The 16588-nt window shown below is 40.1% G+C and overlaps 1 protein-coding gene across 14 annotated transcripts in view; it reads left to right on the forward strand.

The window, feature by feature from the left end:
- The first annotated feature begins 194 nt into the window (after positions 1-194).
- LIN52 (lin-52 DREAM MuvB core complex component) overlaps positions 195-16588 on the forward strand; it is a 143344-nt gene continuing 126950 nt past the window's right edge. For 7 of the 14 annotated variants that reach the window (XR_014312420.1, XM_082733548.1, XM_082733555.1 and 4 more), the window contains exons 1-5: positions 221-327; positions 5996-6070; positions 8001-8038; positions 13229-13295; positions 14643-14726. Coding sequence is in view for 13 of the 14 variants with exons in the window: in XM_082733548.1 (XP_082589674.1) it covers positions 297-327; positions 5996-6070; positions 8001-8038; positions 13229-13295; positions 14643-14726 (295 nt within the window). In the remaining variant the exon portion in view is untranslated. Of the gene's footprint in view, positions 328-4038; positions 4176-5347; positions 5430-5995; positions 6071-8000; positions 8039-13228; positions 13296-14642; positions 14727-16588 lie in introns of all 14 variants that reach the window. The other 7 variants (XM_082733554.1, XM_082733547.1, XM_082733552.1 and 4 more) reach the window with 6 other exon arrangements.

Consider the following 16588-nt stretch of genomic DNA (forward strand, 5'->3'; position numbering starts at 1 on the left):
TATTGAGCCCTCGGAGGAGACGCCCCCTAAACGGGAACCCCGATTGGCCACATGGACGACCGCGGCCCCACCCCCCCTTCCGAGGAACATAAATAAGACCCTTCAAGAACTTTGCAGTCGCTCCACCTCGTTTCCCTGCGCGAGGGGGTGTGGCCAGCACTGGGGGCGGGGCTAGGCAAAGATTGCCCTATAGGGCGGGGAAATGAGACGGGGCTGCGAGCTGAGGATAGGATTTCTTGGGGGGCGTGGCTTATGGATCTTTGCTTTCCCGCCGACGGTTGGCCACGTCACGTGACATGGGTTGGAAGATGGCGTCTCCCACAGACGGTAAGAGCCGGTTTAGGGATCTTTCCCCTGCAACCTCCTTCTTTGCTCTGCCGGGGACTTCCATTCTGTCTGCCCCGTAAACTAACGCTTTTTTTTTCTTGGGCTCCAACTCTTTGCTTTCCACTTTTCGTTTCCACTGCGAGTTCGTCCTCAAGCTCGGTGGTTCTTCACAGAAGCTCTGGAGGTGCCCGGTTTCCCCTCTGTATCAAGAGGGTGAAGGAGGGCACCCTCGTGGGGCGCATTCTTGGCGAAAGGATTAGGGTCGCCCTGGCCTTGCCTTAGCCCCATTTGGGTGAGGCAGGGCCGAGGACCAGATACTGCTGGGGTAAATGCGGTGACTTAGGGTAGCTTTCTCCTTCTCAGGCACCCCACTGAAGGGTCGATTTTCTTTTGGAGCATCTGGAACGATTCTCTCAAATCCTAGCTAGGGTTGGTTACTGATCTCATTCCGGGATTAAGCCGCAAGCAAAACCTGATACTCTCCTGTCTGGGTAGATTGGCACCGTTTCCCTATCATGGCCCCTCCCAATGAGAGTCCAGAGGAAGATGAGAATTGAACACTTCAGTGTGGTCATATACTTATCACATACAATTTTGCTTCTACTGTATGTGTTGTTTACCCAGGATGAGTGAGTGAATGATTTCTGTTTATATGCTGTCTAAGATGTAGGGCATTTCAGATACCAGTTAAGTGGTTTTGGAATAACCACATGTTTTTGCGCGCTGTTCTGCCTTAGTTATGGTTTTGCAGTCATTTCTGAACTCATTTAAATTTTGCTTCTACCGCCACCATCCCCATGTCCATTTCATTGGTATATAGTTTTTTCTTCTCAAACACATTTTGTGTTTGGAAAAAAATCTTGGAAGTTTATTTCAGGAATAAGGAAATTCAGGCCAGGAGAGCTATTACTGAGTTTCCATTATATGAAAGGCTTAATGCTAAGTTCTTTGGGAAAGGTAAAGATTAATCAATCATGTAAACACCTTTGCACTTTCAGGTCTTTCTTATGTATTTATTTATTTGTTATTTTTTTACCCTTTTAAAAAGAAAGAGAGAAGCAAGAGAGAATGTGTGTGAGAGGAGGAGGAGGAAAAAGGACCAGGAAAGAATCTCAAGTGGACTCCTCTCTGAGCTTGAGCCCCACGCAGGACTTGATCTCACGATCCTGAGATAATGTCAGGTCTCATTTTAGATGTCACCTCTCAAGAGAAGGTTTCCCAGAACACACAGTATCTGGAATTGCCTGTTTTCCCTCTTATTTACTATCTCATACCTTCATTGTCAGCATAGTTATTCTTTTTGCCCCTTTCATGCTGGTTTATAAACTCCAAATCTTGTCCTGTTAATAGTTGGATCCCAGAGTTTAGCACAGTGTCTGGCAAGCAGCAGACCTTTTAGAATATTTACATAAATAATATATTAGCCTCAGGTTTCAAGCTTAACTTAGGTTTTTTGAGCACATATGCATACTATATAAGAAATTATGGGTGTTCAGAGTCAAAAGAGATTCCCTGGGGTGCCTGCTTGGCTCAGGCAGCCAACTCTTGATTTTAACTCAGGTCATGATCTCAGGGTCCCGAGATTGAGCCATACCTGGGGCTCCATGCTCAGTGGGGAGTCTGCTTGAAGATTCTCTCTGTGCTCTTGCTCTCTCTCTCTCTCTCTCTCTCAAATAAATAAATCTTTAAAAAAAAATAAGGGGTGGGGGAAAGAGAGAGAGCGATTGCTTCTCCTTCCTGGATGCTGTCTTAAAATGTATTTTTTCTTGCCAGAAAAAAAGGATTATTTAAAAAGTTGGCTAAGGGAATGGGGAGTTACTATTTAATGAGTAGAGAATTTCAGTTTGGAATGGTGAAAATATTCAGGAGATGGATGATGATGGTTACACAGCAGTGTGAATGTTTTTTTTTTTTTTTTTTTAAAGATTTTATTTATTTATCAGAGAGAGAGGGGGAGAGAGCGAGCACAGGCAGACAGAATGGCAGGCTGAGGCAGAGGGAGAAGCAAGCTCCCCGCTGAGCAAGGAGCCCGATGTGGGACTCGATCCCAGGACGCCGGGATCATGACCTGAGCCGAAGGCAGCTGCTCAACCAACTGAGCCACCCAGGCGTCCCATTTTTTTAAGATTTTATTTATTTACTTGACAGACAGAGATCACAAGTAGGCAGAGAGGCAGAGAGAGAGGAGGAAGCAAGCTCCCCGCTGAGCAGAGAGCCCGATGTGGGGCTCGATCCCAGGACCCCGGGATCATGACCTGAGCTGAAAGCAGAGGCTTTAACCCACTGAGCCACCCAGGTGCCCCAGTGTGAATGTTCTTAATGCCACCTAATTGTACCCTTAAAAATGGTTGAAGTAGTGAATTTTGTTATGTATATCTTACCAGAATTTAAAAAAAAAAAAAATCAGCCAGGTGATAGAAGTAGAAGTAATTTCTATTAAAATTTTTAGTTTATTACTAAATTGTTTTTATATTTATAAGTTTTATAGGTTTTATTTATTTTTTTATAATAGTTTATTTATTTGACAGGCAGAGATCACAAGTAGGCAGAGAGGCAGGCAGAGAGAGAGGGGGAGGGAAGTAGGCTCTGCGATAAGCAGAGAGCCTGATGTGGGGCTCTATCTCAGGACCCTAGGATCATGCCCTAAACCGAAGGCAGAGGCTTTAACCCACTGAGCCACCCAGGCGTCCCTAAGTTTTATCGATTTTAGAGCTATGTTCCTTGTATTAGATTTTTTCCCTGTCTTCTCTATTTCTTTTACCTTTTTGGCTAGGAAAAATATTGGAAACATTTTTCCCCCATTCGTCTTCTTGCCATCTTTGTACTCACTCAAGTTTGCATACTTGATTTTTTTTAACCCGCTGAGCCACCCAGGTGCCCCTTGCATACTTGATTTTTAAAAAAGGTTTCATTCATTTATTTGGGAGAGAGCACATGAGCAGAGGGAGACAGAGAAGCAGACTCTGCTGAGCAGAAAGCCTGATATGGGGCTTGATCCCAGGGCCCTGGAATCATGACCTGAGCTGAAGGCAGACCCTTAACCACCTGAACCACCCAGGTGCCCCGCTTGGGATTTCTTTAAAAAGGAAAACTTTGAAATTATTTAATGTATGAGAGTAGTATTCATAGCAGAGTCTGAGTTATGCTCCAGACTTGTGGTATCATAAGACCACCGTAGTTTGTTATCAGATCCTATTCTCGATAGGTCACTTTTGTTATAGTTGAGCTACCCATCACCAACATTCCTAAGGAGTTTAAAGTTGGAATTTTATGTGTTACACACAGCTTTTCTTTGTTACAATTTTTGGGTGCTTTAGTTAAGGCAATTTATTAGGGTTGAGTTCTTTACTGATTAGAATGTTGCTGGAAATTCCCTTAGACTATTTGGGGAAAAAAATTCAAGGTAGAGAAAAATACATGTTGAAAAATTTTATACATATGTCCATTTTCCAGGGAATGAGGTTGTAACTACCCACCCATGCCAGATTTCTGGAGATGTCACTCACCCAGAAAATATTAAGAACCACTGTTTAGATCATTAATTAATGCAATTCGTTAGGATACTGAGCACAAAATATGTACTCAACAAATGTTAATTGTTACTAATTTTGAGCACTTAATGTGTGCCGAGGCAAAAGTGGCAAAGAAATGGTATCGAAGAATTAGGCAAGGGCTGGATCATGCTTTTTTTTTTTTTTTTTTTTTTTTTAGGGTATGGGCGATATACATTCATGAAATTAGCTGGGAAGAAGTCTCTTACTCTGAAGAGTGACACAAATTGATTGACATTTAAAAAAATCAGTTCTGGCTACTTTGTGAAGAACAGATTTGGGTAGAGAGGGGAAGAGGTAAGAATAGAAGCAGGGAGAACTGTTGAGAGTTTCTGAAGTAGTCTTCGAGAGAAGTGATGAGTCTTTGGTTAATTCATTTGGTTTCATGGTGTGTTTTGGAGATGGAAACTACTGGATTTACTAATGGATTGTAATGGAACGTCGAAGGAAAGGGAGGCATGAAGGATGGATGATTTTTAGGTTTTGATCTGAGAACTGGGGTTCGTGGTGGTGCTATTTCTTGAGATGTAGGTGGTTTTGAACGTAATTATTGGACTCAGAAAGATTTTCACACTAATGGAGAAGGATGTTGAGAGTTATCAGAGTTCTGGCAGAGAAGTTTGTTAAATAGCCTCTTAGTTATACTTCTGAAGTCCTGTGAAGGATAGGGACTGGAAATATAAATGTGGAGTTATTGACATATATATGCTGGTAAAGGCTATGGGGCTAGATGAGATCTCTTTGGAGGCTTTAGGTAGAGAGTGAAACCAGCCTGGGGTGGGACCTGAGTGGAGGAAAGGAAGGAAGGAGTTGGTGAGGTAGGAGAAAAATCAATTTTACAGAAGCTGGAAGTGGAGTTTTTCTTTTCTCTCTCTTTTGTTTTTAAGATCTATTTATTTATTTGAGATAGAGAGAGAGAGCATGTGAGATGAGGGTGGGGGGAACAGAGGCAGAGGGAAAGTGGGAAAATCTCAAGCAGACTCTTCACTGAGTGTGGAGCCTAATGCAGGGCTTGATCTCACAACCCTAAGATCATGACCTGAGCTGAAACCAAGAGTCAGACACTTAACTGACTGAGCCACCCAGGTGCCCTAGAAGTGGAGTTTTTCAAGGAGAGTGGTGAGTGTGTAAATGCTGCAAAGAAGTCACAGACAACAGAGAAGTGACCACTGGGTTTAGCAACATAGGTCACAGATGGCCTTGACCACAGCACTCTCCATGCATAGGGGAGCAGAAGCCCAGTTGTCTTGGGTTAAGAAGAGAATGTGAGGTGAGGAAGTGGAGATGTCAGGATAGAAAACGCAAGTCGTTTTGTAATGAAGGAGGAGTAAGAAGGTAATGGGGTAATGGAAGAGTTTTTTTTTCAAAGAAGGGGAATTCTAGAGCAGGCTTGCTTGCTGATGAGTATGAGCCAGGAGAGAAGGTAGAAATTGTGCAAGAGAGGTTATTCAAGATTATGTCTTTGACAGAGCAAGAGAAATTGACGTCCAGAGCTCTTCAGAGGAGTTTGTCTTAATTGGGAAAAGTCTAAGAGTATGAGTGAAGATGCCGGTGGGTTTGTTGAGATTTATTTTTCCTAATACCCCGCTAAAATATTGCTCCCCATTTTAGAGATCAGAGATGTGAAGTTTGATGAAGGAGAATGATTTATTTGTATAATATCATGCCCAGGAGTATCAGTGGTTATATAACTCAGATTTCTTTTTTTTTTTTTTAAGATTTTATTTATTTATTTGACAGACAGAGATCACAAGTAGGCAGAGAGGCAGGCAGAGAGAGAGAGAGAGGGAAGCAGGCCTCCCGCGGAGCAGGGAGCCAAACCACTGAGCCACCCAGGCGCCCCTATAACTCAGATTTCTGAAGCACCTGGGTGGTTCAGTCAGTTAAGTGTCTGCCTTCAGCTCGGTCATGATCCCAGAGTCGGCTTCTCCCCCTGTCCCTCACCCTGCTTGTGTTCTCCATCTCTCTGTCAAATAAATAAATAAAATCTTTCTAAAAAAAAAAAAAGACTTCCAAGTGAATGTTCCAGTTTGTTGTGTTCTTTGAGACTAAAATGCTGTAAGATGTAAATTAACATGTTTTGTGTCTTCTTGGCTCTTCTTGGTGTTTTGTTCTAGGGACAGATCTGGAAACATCTTTGCTAAGTTTTGAAAAACTTGACCGTGCCTCACCAGACCTTTGGCCAGAACAGTGTAAGTTTTTGGTTTCTTGATATCAGAATCAATACAGCAGAACCCAGTGCTACTTAGAGAGATTTTTGGTTATCATTTAACTGTAATGGTTAAAATTTTGATTTTACTTCACAGGGAAGAGACTGAATTCTGTGGTCTAATGTTAAGAATAGCTGTCTGGTTGTTTAACTTTTCAGGACACAGTGTGACTCAGAAAATGATAGAGGGCCTTAAAAAATGGAATCACTATGTAATAAGTTCAGACAGTACAGAGATACAGAAAGTAGTAGTTCCTCACCTCCTTCACTCACTCTTGTAAACTCACAATTCATAGTTTGGTACAAATCCTTTTGGCTGGGCGCCTGGGTGGCTCAGTGGGTTAAAGCCTCTGCCTTCAGCTCAGGTCATGATCCCAGGGTCCTGGGATGGAGCCCCACATCGGGCTCTCTGCTCAGCAGGGAGCCCGCTTCCTCCTCTCTCTCTGCCTGCCTCTCTGCCTACTTGGGATGTCTGTCTGTCAAATAAATAAATAAAATCTTTAAAAAACAAAAAAAAAACAAATCCTTTTGGCCTTTTTTATGATTATATACGTAAACAAATATGTATTTTTAAAGTATACAGCAGGGCTTTTTGCATTTGTTTGGATTTTTGTTTTATTTTTGTTTTTGTTTTTGGTATAATGATGGGGTCATATGTACATGGTTAAGCTAATGTAGCTTAACTCATTCTACCTAGTTATTTATTAATGGCTCTGTTTAATATTACAAACAACTCAGTATGTATCTTTGTGCGCAAGGAAGAGGATGGCTGTGTGTGAGAGGGCCCATTTACTCACATACCAGCCAATACCGGATGTTACCAAAAATTTTTTTAAAGATTTATTTATTTATTTTAGAGGGCAGGGAGGGGCAGAGGGAAGGGGAGAGAGGGAATCTCAGAAAGACTGCATGCTGAGCACAGAGGCTGATGGGAGGGGGTGGAGGTGAGAGGGTACGTTCAGTCTCATGACTCTTAGCTCAGGATCTGAGACAAAACCAAGAGTCAGAAGCTCAACCAACTGAACCACCAGGTGCCCCTGGATGTTACTAATTTTTATTATTTTTTAATTCATATTTCTTTATTAGTAAGGGTGAACAGTATTTTAAAATATCTGCCTTTTTTTTTTTTTTTTTTTTTTTTCTTTGACAGAGAGAGATCACAGATAGGCAGAGAGAAAGGGGGAAGCAGGCTTCCTGCTGAACAGAGAGCCCGATGTGGGGCTTGATCCCAGGACCCTGAGACCATGACCTGAGCTGAAGGCAGAGGCTTAACCCACTGAGCCACCCATGTGCCCCATGCCCTTTTTTTTTTTTTTTAACTTGACAGAGCACAAGTAGGCAGAGTGGCGGACAGAGGGAGAAAGAGAAGCAGGCTCCCCACTGAGCAGGAAGCCCGATTCAGGGCTTGGTCCTAGGACCCTGGAATCATGACCTGAGCTGAAGGTGGCCACTTGACCAACTGAGTCACCCAGGGGCCCCTGAATATCTGCTTTTTATCTTTATGTTTTCTAATGTGATTCTTCCCTTGGGATATTTAAATAAACAATTACCCAGTTAACAATCCCTGACAAGACAGAATACTTAAAAAAGAAATTTAAACTTTCTGATAAGAGATAGTGTATCTCCCCAGTCTCTCATCTAACTGAACTCCTGTCCTTGCAAGTTCGGTTGAGGCATTTTCTCTAGGAAACTTTTCCTGCCCCCTCAGTCTGATAATAGATTTCTCCCCCACCCTTTGCCATCATGCCTGGTATCTTTCTTGGAGCACTTAACCAGTATTATAGTTACTGAGTTACTCTTTCTCCTCTTCCAGACTATAAGCCCCTTGGAGACAGGGATGTTTTCTTATTATTTGGCTCCTCTATGTCTGGGGCACTAAAATGTATATTGAATAATGTGTTTTTTCTTTTCAGTACCAGGTGTCGCTGAATTTGCAGCTTCCTTTAAAAGTGTAAGTAATATTTCACTTACCTAATGAAGCTTACCCAGTGTTTTGCTCCTTAATAGAAGTTCAAAGATCTCCTGTTTTCTTACTCTCAAGAAAAATATCATAGGCTTCCAATCAGATTGTAACTAGAACCCTGGAAATCCGTGTATATTACCGTCATGTTGATAATAATGTCTTCCTCTGTTCAGATGTTCGTTTTGGCATTTTGACCTTTGCCTATTAGCCTCTTTTCTTAGCTTAAAAGCTTTTAAGGTAAAGCCGTTGGAATCTTTAATGTAACATCAGTATTCTTTTTTGCCCAAACGATGATTTTGAAGCTTTTCTCTGTTGTTTATGGGATGCATTTGACCTTATCTTATACCTCTTTACTGGCTTTTGTAGTTTCTCAGTGGCTCATCAAAAAGCAAAGGAAGATATTCATTAGAGCCACAACCTCTGTACTTTCTGGGCAGCAGGTGCTGGGGTTGATGCTGTCCACATATTCTCTTACAGTCCCACAACCAGGAGAACGTGATTATAGTATCAGCTAGCACTTACATAGTGCTTACCATATCCCTGGCACTCTTCTAAGTACTTTATGTATATTATTTAACCTTCACAAAACCATGTGGGGTGCAGGTACTATTATTAGCCCAATTTTATAGACAAGGAAATGGGCATAGAGAGAGAGGTTAAGTAGGTTATCCAAGGTTATACGCTATGCATGTTAGAACCAGGCTTTGAATCCACTATCTGATTATTAGCATCCATACTCTTAACACCATATGCAGAAGCATTTGAGTCCAGTGTTTTTAAAAAAAAAAAAAAAAAAAAAAAGCACTAAGTGAAAGAGAACCTTGGAAATTACTTACCCAAGTTCTAATGAGTGACAAACCAGGATTTGAATGCAAGTTACATCTATTACAGAGCTCATGCTCTATCTAGTAAACCATGCCTTTGGGGATTTATACTATAATTCTCATTTTTTAAGTGAAGTGTGGTAGTTTTAAATGTTTTTAAAACTAGCTTTAAATTTTTAAAATTTTGTTTTTAAACAGATTATAGAGGGGTACCTGGGTGGCTCAGTCATTTAAGTGTCTGCCTTCGGCTCAGGTTATGATTCTGGGGTGCTGGGATTGAGCCCCCCATCAGGCTCCTTGCTCAAAAGCAGGCCTGCTTCCCCTGCTCCTCCCTCTCCTGCTTCCCCTGCTCGTGCTTGTTCTCTCTGTGTCAAATAAATAAATAAAATCTTAAAAAAATAAAATAAATTGTGGAATTCTTCATTGCCTGTATAGGGAAGAGCCACTGTAGCAATGAAAGTTCAAGAACCTTCTGTACCTTGCTATGTGCTTAGTATTCTCTACTTATTATTAGAGTTATAGGTGCTGAGTTAAATATTAAGGCCCCCCTAGGGGCACCTGGGTGGCTCCATCAGTTCAGTGTCTGACTTTTGATTTTGTCTCAGGTCATGATCTTGGGGTCATCAGATTGATCTCTGCATTGGGCTACTCACTGGACTTGTCCTTCGTGCTCTGCTGCTTCTCCCCCTGCTTGTTTTCTGTCTCTCTCAAATAAGTTAATAAAATCTTAAAAAAAATAAACAGAAAAAAATATATAGTAAGGCCCTGTGGCTTTCAGATTCCTTGAGAATATCTGCTCAGAGGTAGTTTAAACTTGGTAGCCTCCCATTTATTCAAGATCTTGGGTTGTATGAAAGCTGGCTGGTGCTCATTTAGCATTCAGTAGGGGCTAAGCATGCAGAGTTCAGGAAGGTGGAGGGTTTTGGAGTCAGACACACTTGGATTTGAGTCCTGAATCTGCTGCTTCACTCTCTGTGACCTGAGCAAGTTTCCTAACATTTTTGAGCCTTAGTGGTCTTATCTGAAGCTACCTCATAAGATTCTTAGTGTAAAATGCTCTCATGCATGTAAAATACTTTGCATAGTGCCTCAGACATAATAAACAGTTCTCAGTAGCTATAGTATTAGATTAGCTTTCGTCTAGTAGATAGAGTACAAAGTACCTAACATAATTTTCTTACATTCTCATTCATACTTACTTTTCAGGTCAGTTAATTATATTTGGTAACAACTAAATATTTTGAGTTATAAATAGAAATAAGAGGTTTTTTAAAAAAAACTTTCATTAGGGGTGCCTGGGTGGCTCAGTGGGTTAAGCCTCTGCCCTCAGCACAGGTCATGTCCTCAGGGTCTTGGGATTGAGTCCTGAATCGGTCTCTCTGCTCGGCAGGGAGCCTGCTTCCTCCTCTCTCTCTCTGCCTGCCTCTCTGCCTACTTGTGATCGCTCTCTCTGTCAAATAAATAAATAAAATCTTTAAAAAATATATAAATAAGGGGCGCTTGGGTGGCTCAGTGGGTTAAAGCCTCTGCCTTCAGCTCAGGTCATGATCCCAGGGTCCTGGGATTGAGCTCCGTGTCGGGCTCTCTGCTCAGCAGGGAGCCTGCTTCCCTCTCTCTCTGCCTGCCTCTCTGCCTACTTGTGATCTCTCTGTCAAATAAATGAATAAAATCTTTAAAAAAAAAACCTTTCATTAAAATTTTTTTTAAAGACTTTATTTATTTATTTGACAGAGAGAGATCACAAGTAGGCAGAGAGGCAGGCAAAGAGAGAGAGGAGGAAGCAGGCTCCCTGCCGAGCAGAGAGACCGATTCAGGACTCAATCCCAGGACCCTGAGATAATGACCTGAGGTGAAGATAGAGGCTTTAACCCACTGAGCCACCCAGGTGCCCCAAAATATGTTGTTTTTTGAAAATCTGATTATGTATCTATCTCTTTTCCCTAGAGGTATGCACATTCATTTTAAGTTTTGTTTCTGGGGGTTTGGGTCATCCCGGGACCCCAGGTTAAAATCCCCTGGTATAGTCTGCTTCCCTACTGGAGGCCAAAAATGGCAAATTTGACCAATAGCCTTCTAGGAAAGGAAGTATAGAATAGTGGTTTCTGTACTCAGACTTCCTGGGTTTGAATCTTGGCTCCAATAGCTGCGTGTCCAGAAGCAAGTGATTTATAATCTTCCTGTACTTGTTTTTTTTTTTCTCCTTTGTAAAATGAGGATAATAATACCTGCTTAATAGGGTTGATTAGAAAATTAAGTCATATGATGCATTGGTCGCATAGTATCCAGCAAATGTTAATTAAGGAAAAAAAAAGAGAAAAAAGACTGAAAGCTGAAATAATGTTTCTCAGCCATACCCCTGCCTACACAACAGAATCATCAGTGTGCAGTTGTGGAGCTTTTAAAAAATTCGTATGTACTGGTTGTAGCTTGGGATGTGTGCTGGGAGGCTGGACCTGTGAACACTACAGTGGGTGTTCACTTAGCTTCAATTTGTCATGTTTGTGTGATAGTGACACAGCATTCTGTTGCCTTTCTTACCTGTGGAAAAGGAGGGGGTCCACTGGTATGATGTGTTTGGATCTTTTTTAGGTAAGTGTAGATTTCAACTTTGTTTTCAAATGAGCTGTAGAACTCTTCATTGTCTGTAAAGCAAAGAGCCACTGCAACAAGTTCTAGAACCTTCTGTACTAAACACAGTGTGCATTGTTCTGTTATCTGGTTTGTATGTTTAAGATGCTAAAATGTTTTTGAAGTTAAATGGACAGTATTACATTAAAAAATACACATGTAACATCCCTTGCTCTGTTCTCTCCAATGGACCCTCATTCCTCCTCCAGTATTCTAAATCAGCGCATCTGGAGTGTGTCCAGGGCATCGGTTTTTTTTGTTCCATAGATGATTCTCATGGGCAACTAGGATTGAAAACTGTTGCCCAAAGTTATTCCAAGAATGGGCTCTCCTTCATATTTTGTAACTTCACTTTTCAGAGATGAGAGGATGGGGCGCCTGAAGTGGCTCAGATGGTTAAGCGTTTGACTTTGACTCAGGTCATGATCCTGGGGACCTGGGATCGAGTCCCACACTGGGCTCCCTGTTCCTTGGGGAGCCTACTTCTCCCTCTGCCTCTGTCTCTCTCTCTCTCTCTGTCTCTCATGAATAAATAAAATCTTAAAAAAAAAAAAGAAAAATGAGAAGATAATTTAAAATTCTAAAGTTTTCTAAAATGTCTACGATAAAATGAAATTTGAAGAGATGATCATTGCAATCTTCTCACGAATTGAGGATTTCCTCTTTTTAAACATTTTAACTGAAGTATAGTTGACATATATTAGTTTTGGGTGTACAACATAATGAATCAACAATTATATATATTACATTATTGTTTACTGTAGTCCCCGTGCTGTACTTTTCATTTCTGTGACTTATTTACTTTATAACTGAAAGTTTGTACCTCTCAATCCCTTTCACCTATTTTGCCCATCCCCCCCCAACACAACCACGTTTGTTCTCTGTATTCATGAGTATTCTGTTTTTTATCTGTTCATTTGTTTTGTTTTCAGTTTCACATATAGGTGAAATCATGTGCTATTTGTCTTTCTTTGTCTGACCTATTTTCACTTAGCATGATACCCTTTACGTCCATTTATGTTGTCACAAATGGCAAGATTTCATTTTTTTTTTTAAGATTTTATCTATCTTAGAGAGAGTGAGTGTGGGTGGGGGGAGGGGCAAAAGGAGAGAATCTTCAAGCAGACTCCCTGCTGAGTACTCCCTGCTGAGTACTGGGCTCAATCCCAAGAACATGACCTGAGCCAGAACTAAGGGTTGGCTGCTTAACCAGATGAGCCTCCCAGGTGCCCCAAGATTTCATTCTTTTTAGTGGTTGAGTAATATTCCTGTGTGTGTGTGTGTGTGTGTGTGTGTGTGTGTGTGTGTAGAGAGATAGAGAGAGAGAGAGAATCTTTCTATGAATCTTTCCCTCTGCCAGAAAATGTTACTTCCTGATGGTCTCAAACAGTTTAGTTGGAGGCTTTTACCAGAACTGAATTTCAAGTAATTTCTTTAATTGCTTTAATAACCTCGTATCTATGAAATAGTAGTAGTAGTCAGACCTTTCTTCTAAAATCATTTCCCTGAGACCAGCTGTAAAAATGAACAGAATTATTTTGCAAGGTCAGTTATTTTGTAGGTCATATCTGAACCTAGAGAAATCTGGGTTTTTGAAACTGTAACTTGACAGTATTTTCAAACAACCTGAAGGCTGTGTGACAAGCTACTTTTCTGTAAGAAGGAAGATGATGGTCTCTTTACATTTTGTGTGTATCTGAGTGGTTATATTCTTATATTCTGACAGCCTATTACTAGTTCTCCACCCAAATGGATGGCTGAAATAGAACGTGATGACATTGACATGTTGAAAGGTAAGCAGTGCTGGTGACCTCTAACTTTTAACCTGACATTTATGTTCCTTTACAAACCACCTTTCCAATTTTCTCTCACTGTTCCCTTACAAGTGTTTGCTGTAGTGAGACTGCCTACTTAACCAAGCTGATTGATGTTTCTTTATATCTGAATGCTTATCTCTATTTTTCCATATGTATAAATCCCTTCAATTCAGGACCCACTCATAATGATTTCTTCTGCTGCTAAATTCCTGTAATTATTCCTTTAATCCTAAAAATTCCTTTAATTAACTTTTTAATTAACTTAATTCCTTTAATTAACTTTCATTTTATATAATGCTATAGTTGACAAAAGCTGTTACATAAATTTTTCCCGTTTAATTCTCATAAAGGTCATGTGCGTTAGGTATCATGATATCCAAGGTTCACAGGTTAACTTAGCCTAAGATTTATTAGAAAGAGTTAAAATTTAAACTGATATTTTAAATCCAGTCTCTTACCAGTTTAACACAAGTGCCTTATTTAGAAATTACTGCTATATATGGTTGTCAGTACTATTAATTGATAGTCCTTTAGTGGGTTAAGACATGTCTTTTAGTTCTTTCTATCCCATCAATTTCTCCCATAAGGAATACTATAAGTAGTGAATATTGTTGTTTGATAAATGACTTGGAACTCAACCACAAAGTAGAAATTTAAATTAAAAAACATTAATTTTCCTTGATTTTGCTCTGCTTTATTTAACTTTAACATCTTTCCGGTGATAAGATTCATGATGGTTGTAAAGTAATAGACTGAAATTAAGGTAAAAATCTGGCATTCTTGAGCTATTTAGGCAGCTGAACAGATCAAAAAAGTCTACTTATGCCAGATATGGATAATGAGTGTGGCATGATAAGTGGGAGAAAATAACACCTTTATTTGACTTCAGAAGTAATTCATTGTTCTGCATGAAATGCTTAAATGGAGATCCCCTCCTCCAGCCATGGAGAAATTAAGTCTCAAGGGCATCTCAGGTTCGTTGTTGTAATGTTCCAAATGGACATTTATATAACATCCCATTAGTGTGTATTTTCTAAGGAAACTTTAAATTTTTAATAAGGGATCATACAATTATGTTCCATATGAACTGACCTGTGCCTTAAACATAAGTTCATCTGAAGCATTTTGCAACAGTAGGAAAAATTCACTGGTGTGTTTGTGTATAAGGGGAAGAATTGGATGAGAAGAGATACGGATCCATTTTCTACTTACTAGGTAAGAATTAAGCTCGAAAATCTTTATAGCAAGGATTTCCAGCCTGAATGGATTGTTAACTAGAGAAAATAGAAAGATACAGTTTTGAAATAAATGATTCTATTTCAGAACTGGGGAGCCTCACCACAGCTAATTTGATGGAGAAGGTACGAGGCCTACAGAACTTGGCCTATCAGCTGGGGCTGGATGAGTGTGAGTACCCCCATCACATTTTTTCAGGGTTGCATGTTGTGTATTTCATGATGAGTGCTAGCTATAATTCCGAAAGTGTCTTTACTAGGCGTCGTGAAGGTAAGAAGTCACCGTAATCTAGAGTTCCTTTTATGATGTAGTATACTAGAATAATTTCTGAGTGTACTCAGTAACAAGTTATTTTTCTCTCTACAGTGAAAGTATATTGGAAACCCTTTCAGTTGAAAGCGATAGAATGTCAAGTCAAAATAGCTTAAGCAAAAGAGGGACCTTATGAGTTCACATAAATCAAAATTTCAGGAGTAGAAATAACTTTGAAGGTATTTAGATGTTTGACTTTTGATGATGTCATTGAGATGTGCTCTTGTTTTGGCTTTTGTTTTGCGTTTCAGGCTCTTGGATTAGTCTTATTCTTTGAACTAGGACAGGGGGAGAGGGGCAAAAGGAGCTTCAGTTTATGTGTCTTTAAATCTGATAATCCCAAAATGAAGAATGTCTTGTCTGAACACTCCAAGAGAAAGGTCCTGGGGAGGACTCACACTGTACCATCTTGACTCAGATACCTATCTTAGAACCAGTACTTCAGCCAGTTAGCATGGAGAGCCCTGGTGGACCAAGCCTGGGTCCAGGATGCAGACACAGATTAAAGGGGTTAGTCTGATTCAAGCCCATGGAATGGGAGGGAGGATTGGTTCCCCAATGGAAGGGCCATATAGCAGACCAAGAACATAGTCTGCTGTCACGACTAAAATTTTAAAACTTCTCATTTATTACTGTCTGCTCTCCATTCTTTTAGTGTACATTTGTTTCATTGATAGATTATATTTCTTTCTATACTGTATTCATTATAAAATTGGGAAAGGAATTGTAGCAATTCTCACTTTGTAATTGAAAGAGGAACTCAGCATAAATACAGTGGTTAGAACTTTGTTGTCAGTGGGTACTTCTGACACCTTCCTGAATCCACAGTTGTGAGATGCTATAGTAGCTTGTAATTTTCTTCAAACATGCAAGTTTTGCGCTGATTAGAACAATCCCAAAAACAGTTTTATAAATTGTTATAGAGTATTTGTTCAGATTGTTTGTCTAAATTACTGCCAAATTCAATATTTCACTCTAAAATTTCATTTAAAACTTCAAATTTTTTTCTAATAGTCTGTCACTTTTTTAGACCTCTTTATCTTTTTTTATTTCCCTCATTGTCATTAACAGTTGGCTTTCTTTTACCAAAAAATGTTTTTTGGGCACCTGGGTGGCTCAGTTGGTTAAGTGACTGCCTTCGGCTCGGGTCATGATCCTGAAGTCCCGGGATTGAGTCCTGCATTGGGCTCCCTGTTCAGCAGGGAGTCTGCTTCTCCCTCTGACCCTCTCCCCTCTCATGCTCTCTCTCTTACTCTCTCTCTCTCTCAAGGAAATAAAATCTTAAAAAAAATGTTTTTTAATCACTTCATGAATCAAGGAGCAAGAAACAACAGACCACGGGTGCTAGGTGGTCTGCTAGGTTCACCCATTGTTAGCTAACTCTCCTCTGTGTAAACTGGTCATTTATTTCTTGAGATTAAAATTTATGTGTTGGCAAAATTAATACTGACCATGTATGTCATGGACTTCCAGTATTTGTAATGAAAAGGCAAGTCTGTGGTTATTAAATTCATGAATGCTAGGTTGGTATAATATAAAAGTTGATTCTATTACTAGCTCTGGATAGTAAATGGTGTAATAATAATACTACTACTTTATCTCTCTGTGTAGATTTTTTAGTATATGTGCTGCCGAAGCGAGCACGGTGTGTCGATTTTTTAAATGAAATAAGTTTTATGCTCATTATATCAAGAAGGAGCTATATTTTTTTTTTTCAAAGA

Source organism: Mustela nivalis (genome assembly GCF_964662115.1).
Source record: "Mustela nivalis genome assembly, chromosome: 6".
NCBI classification, from domain to species: domain Eukaryota; kingdom Metazoa; phylum Chordata; class Mammalia; order Carnivora; family Mustelidae; genus Mustela; species Mustela nivalis.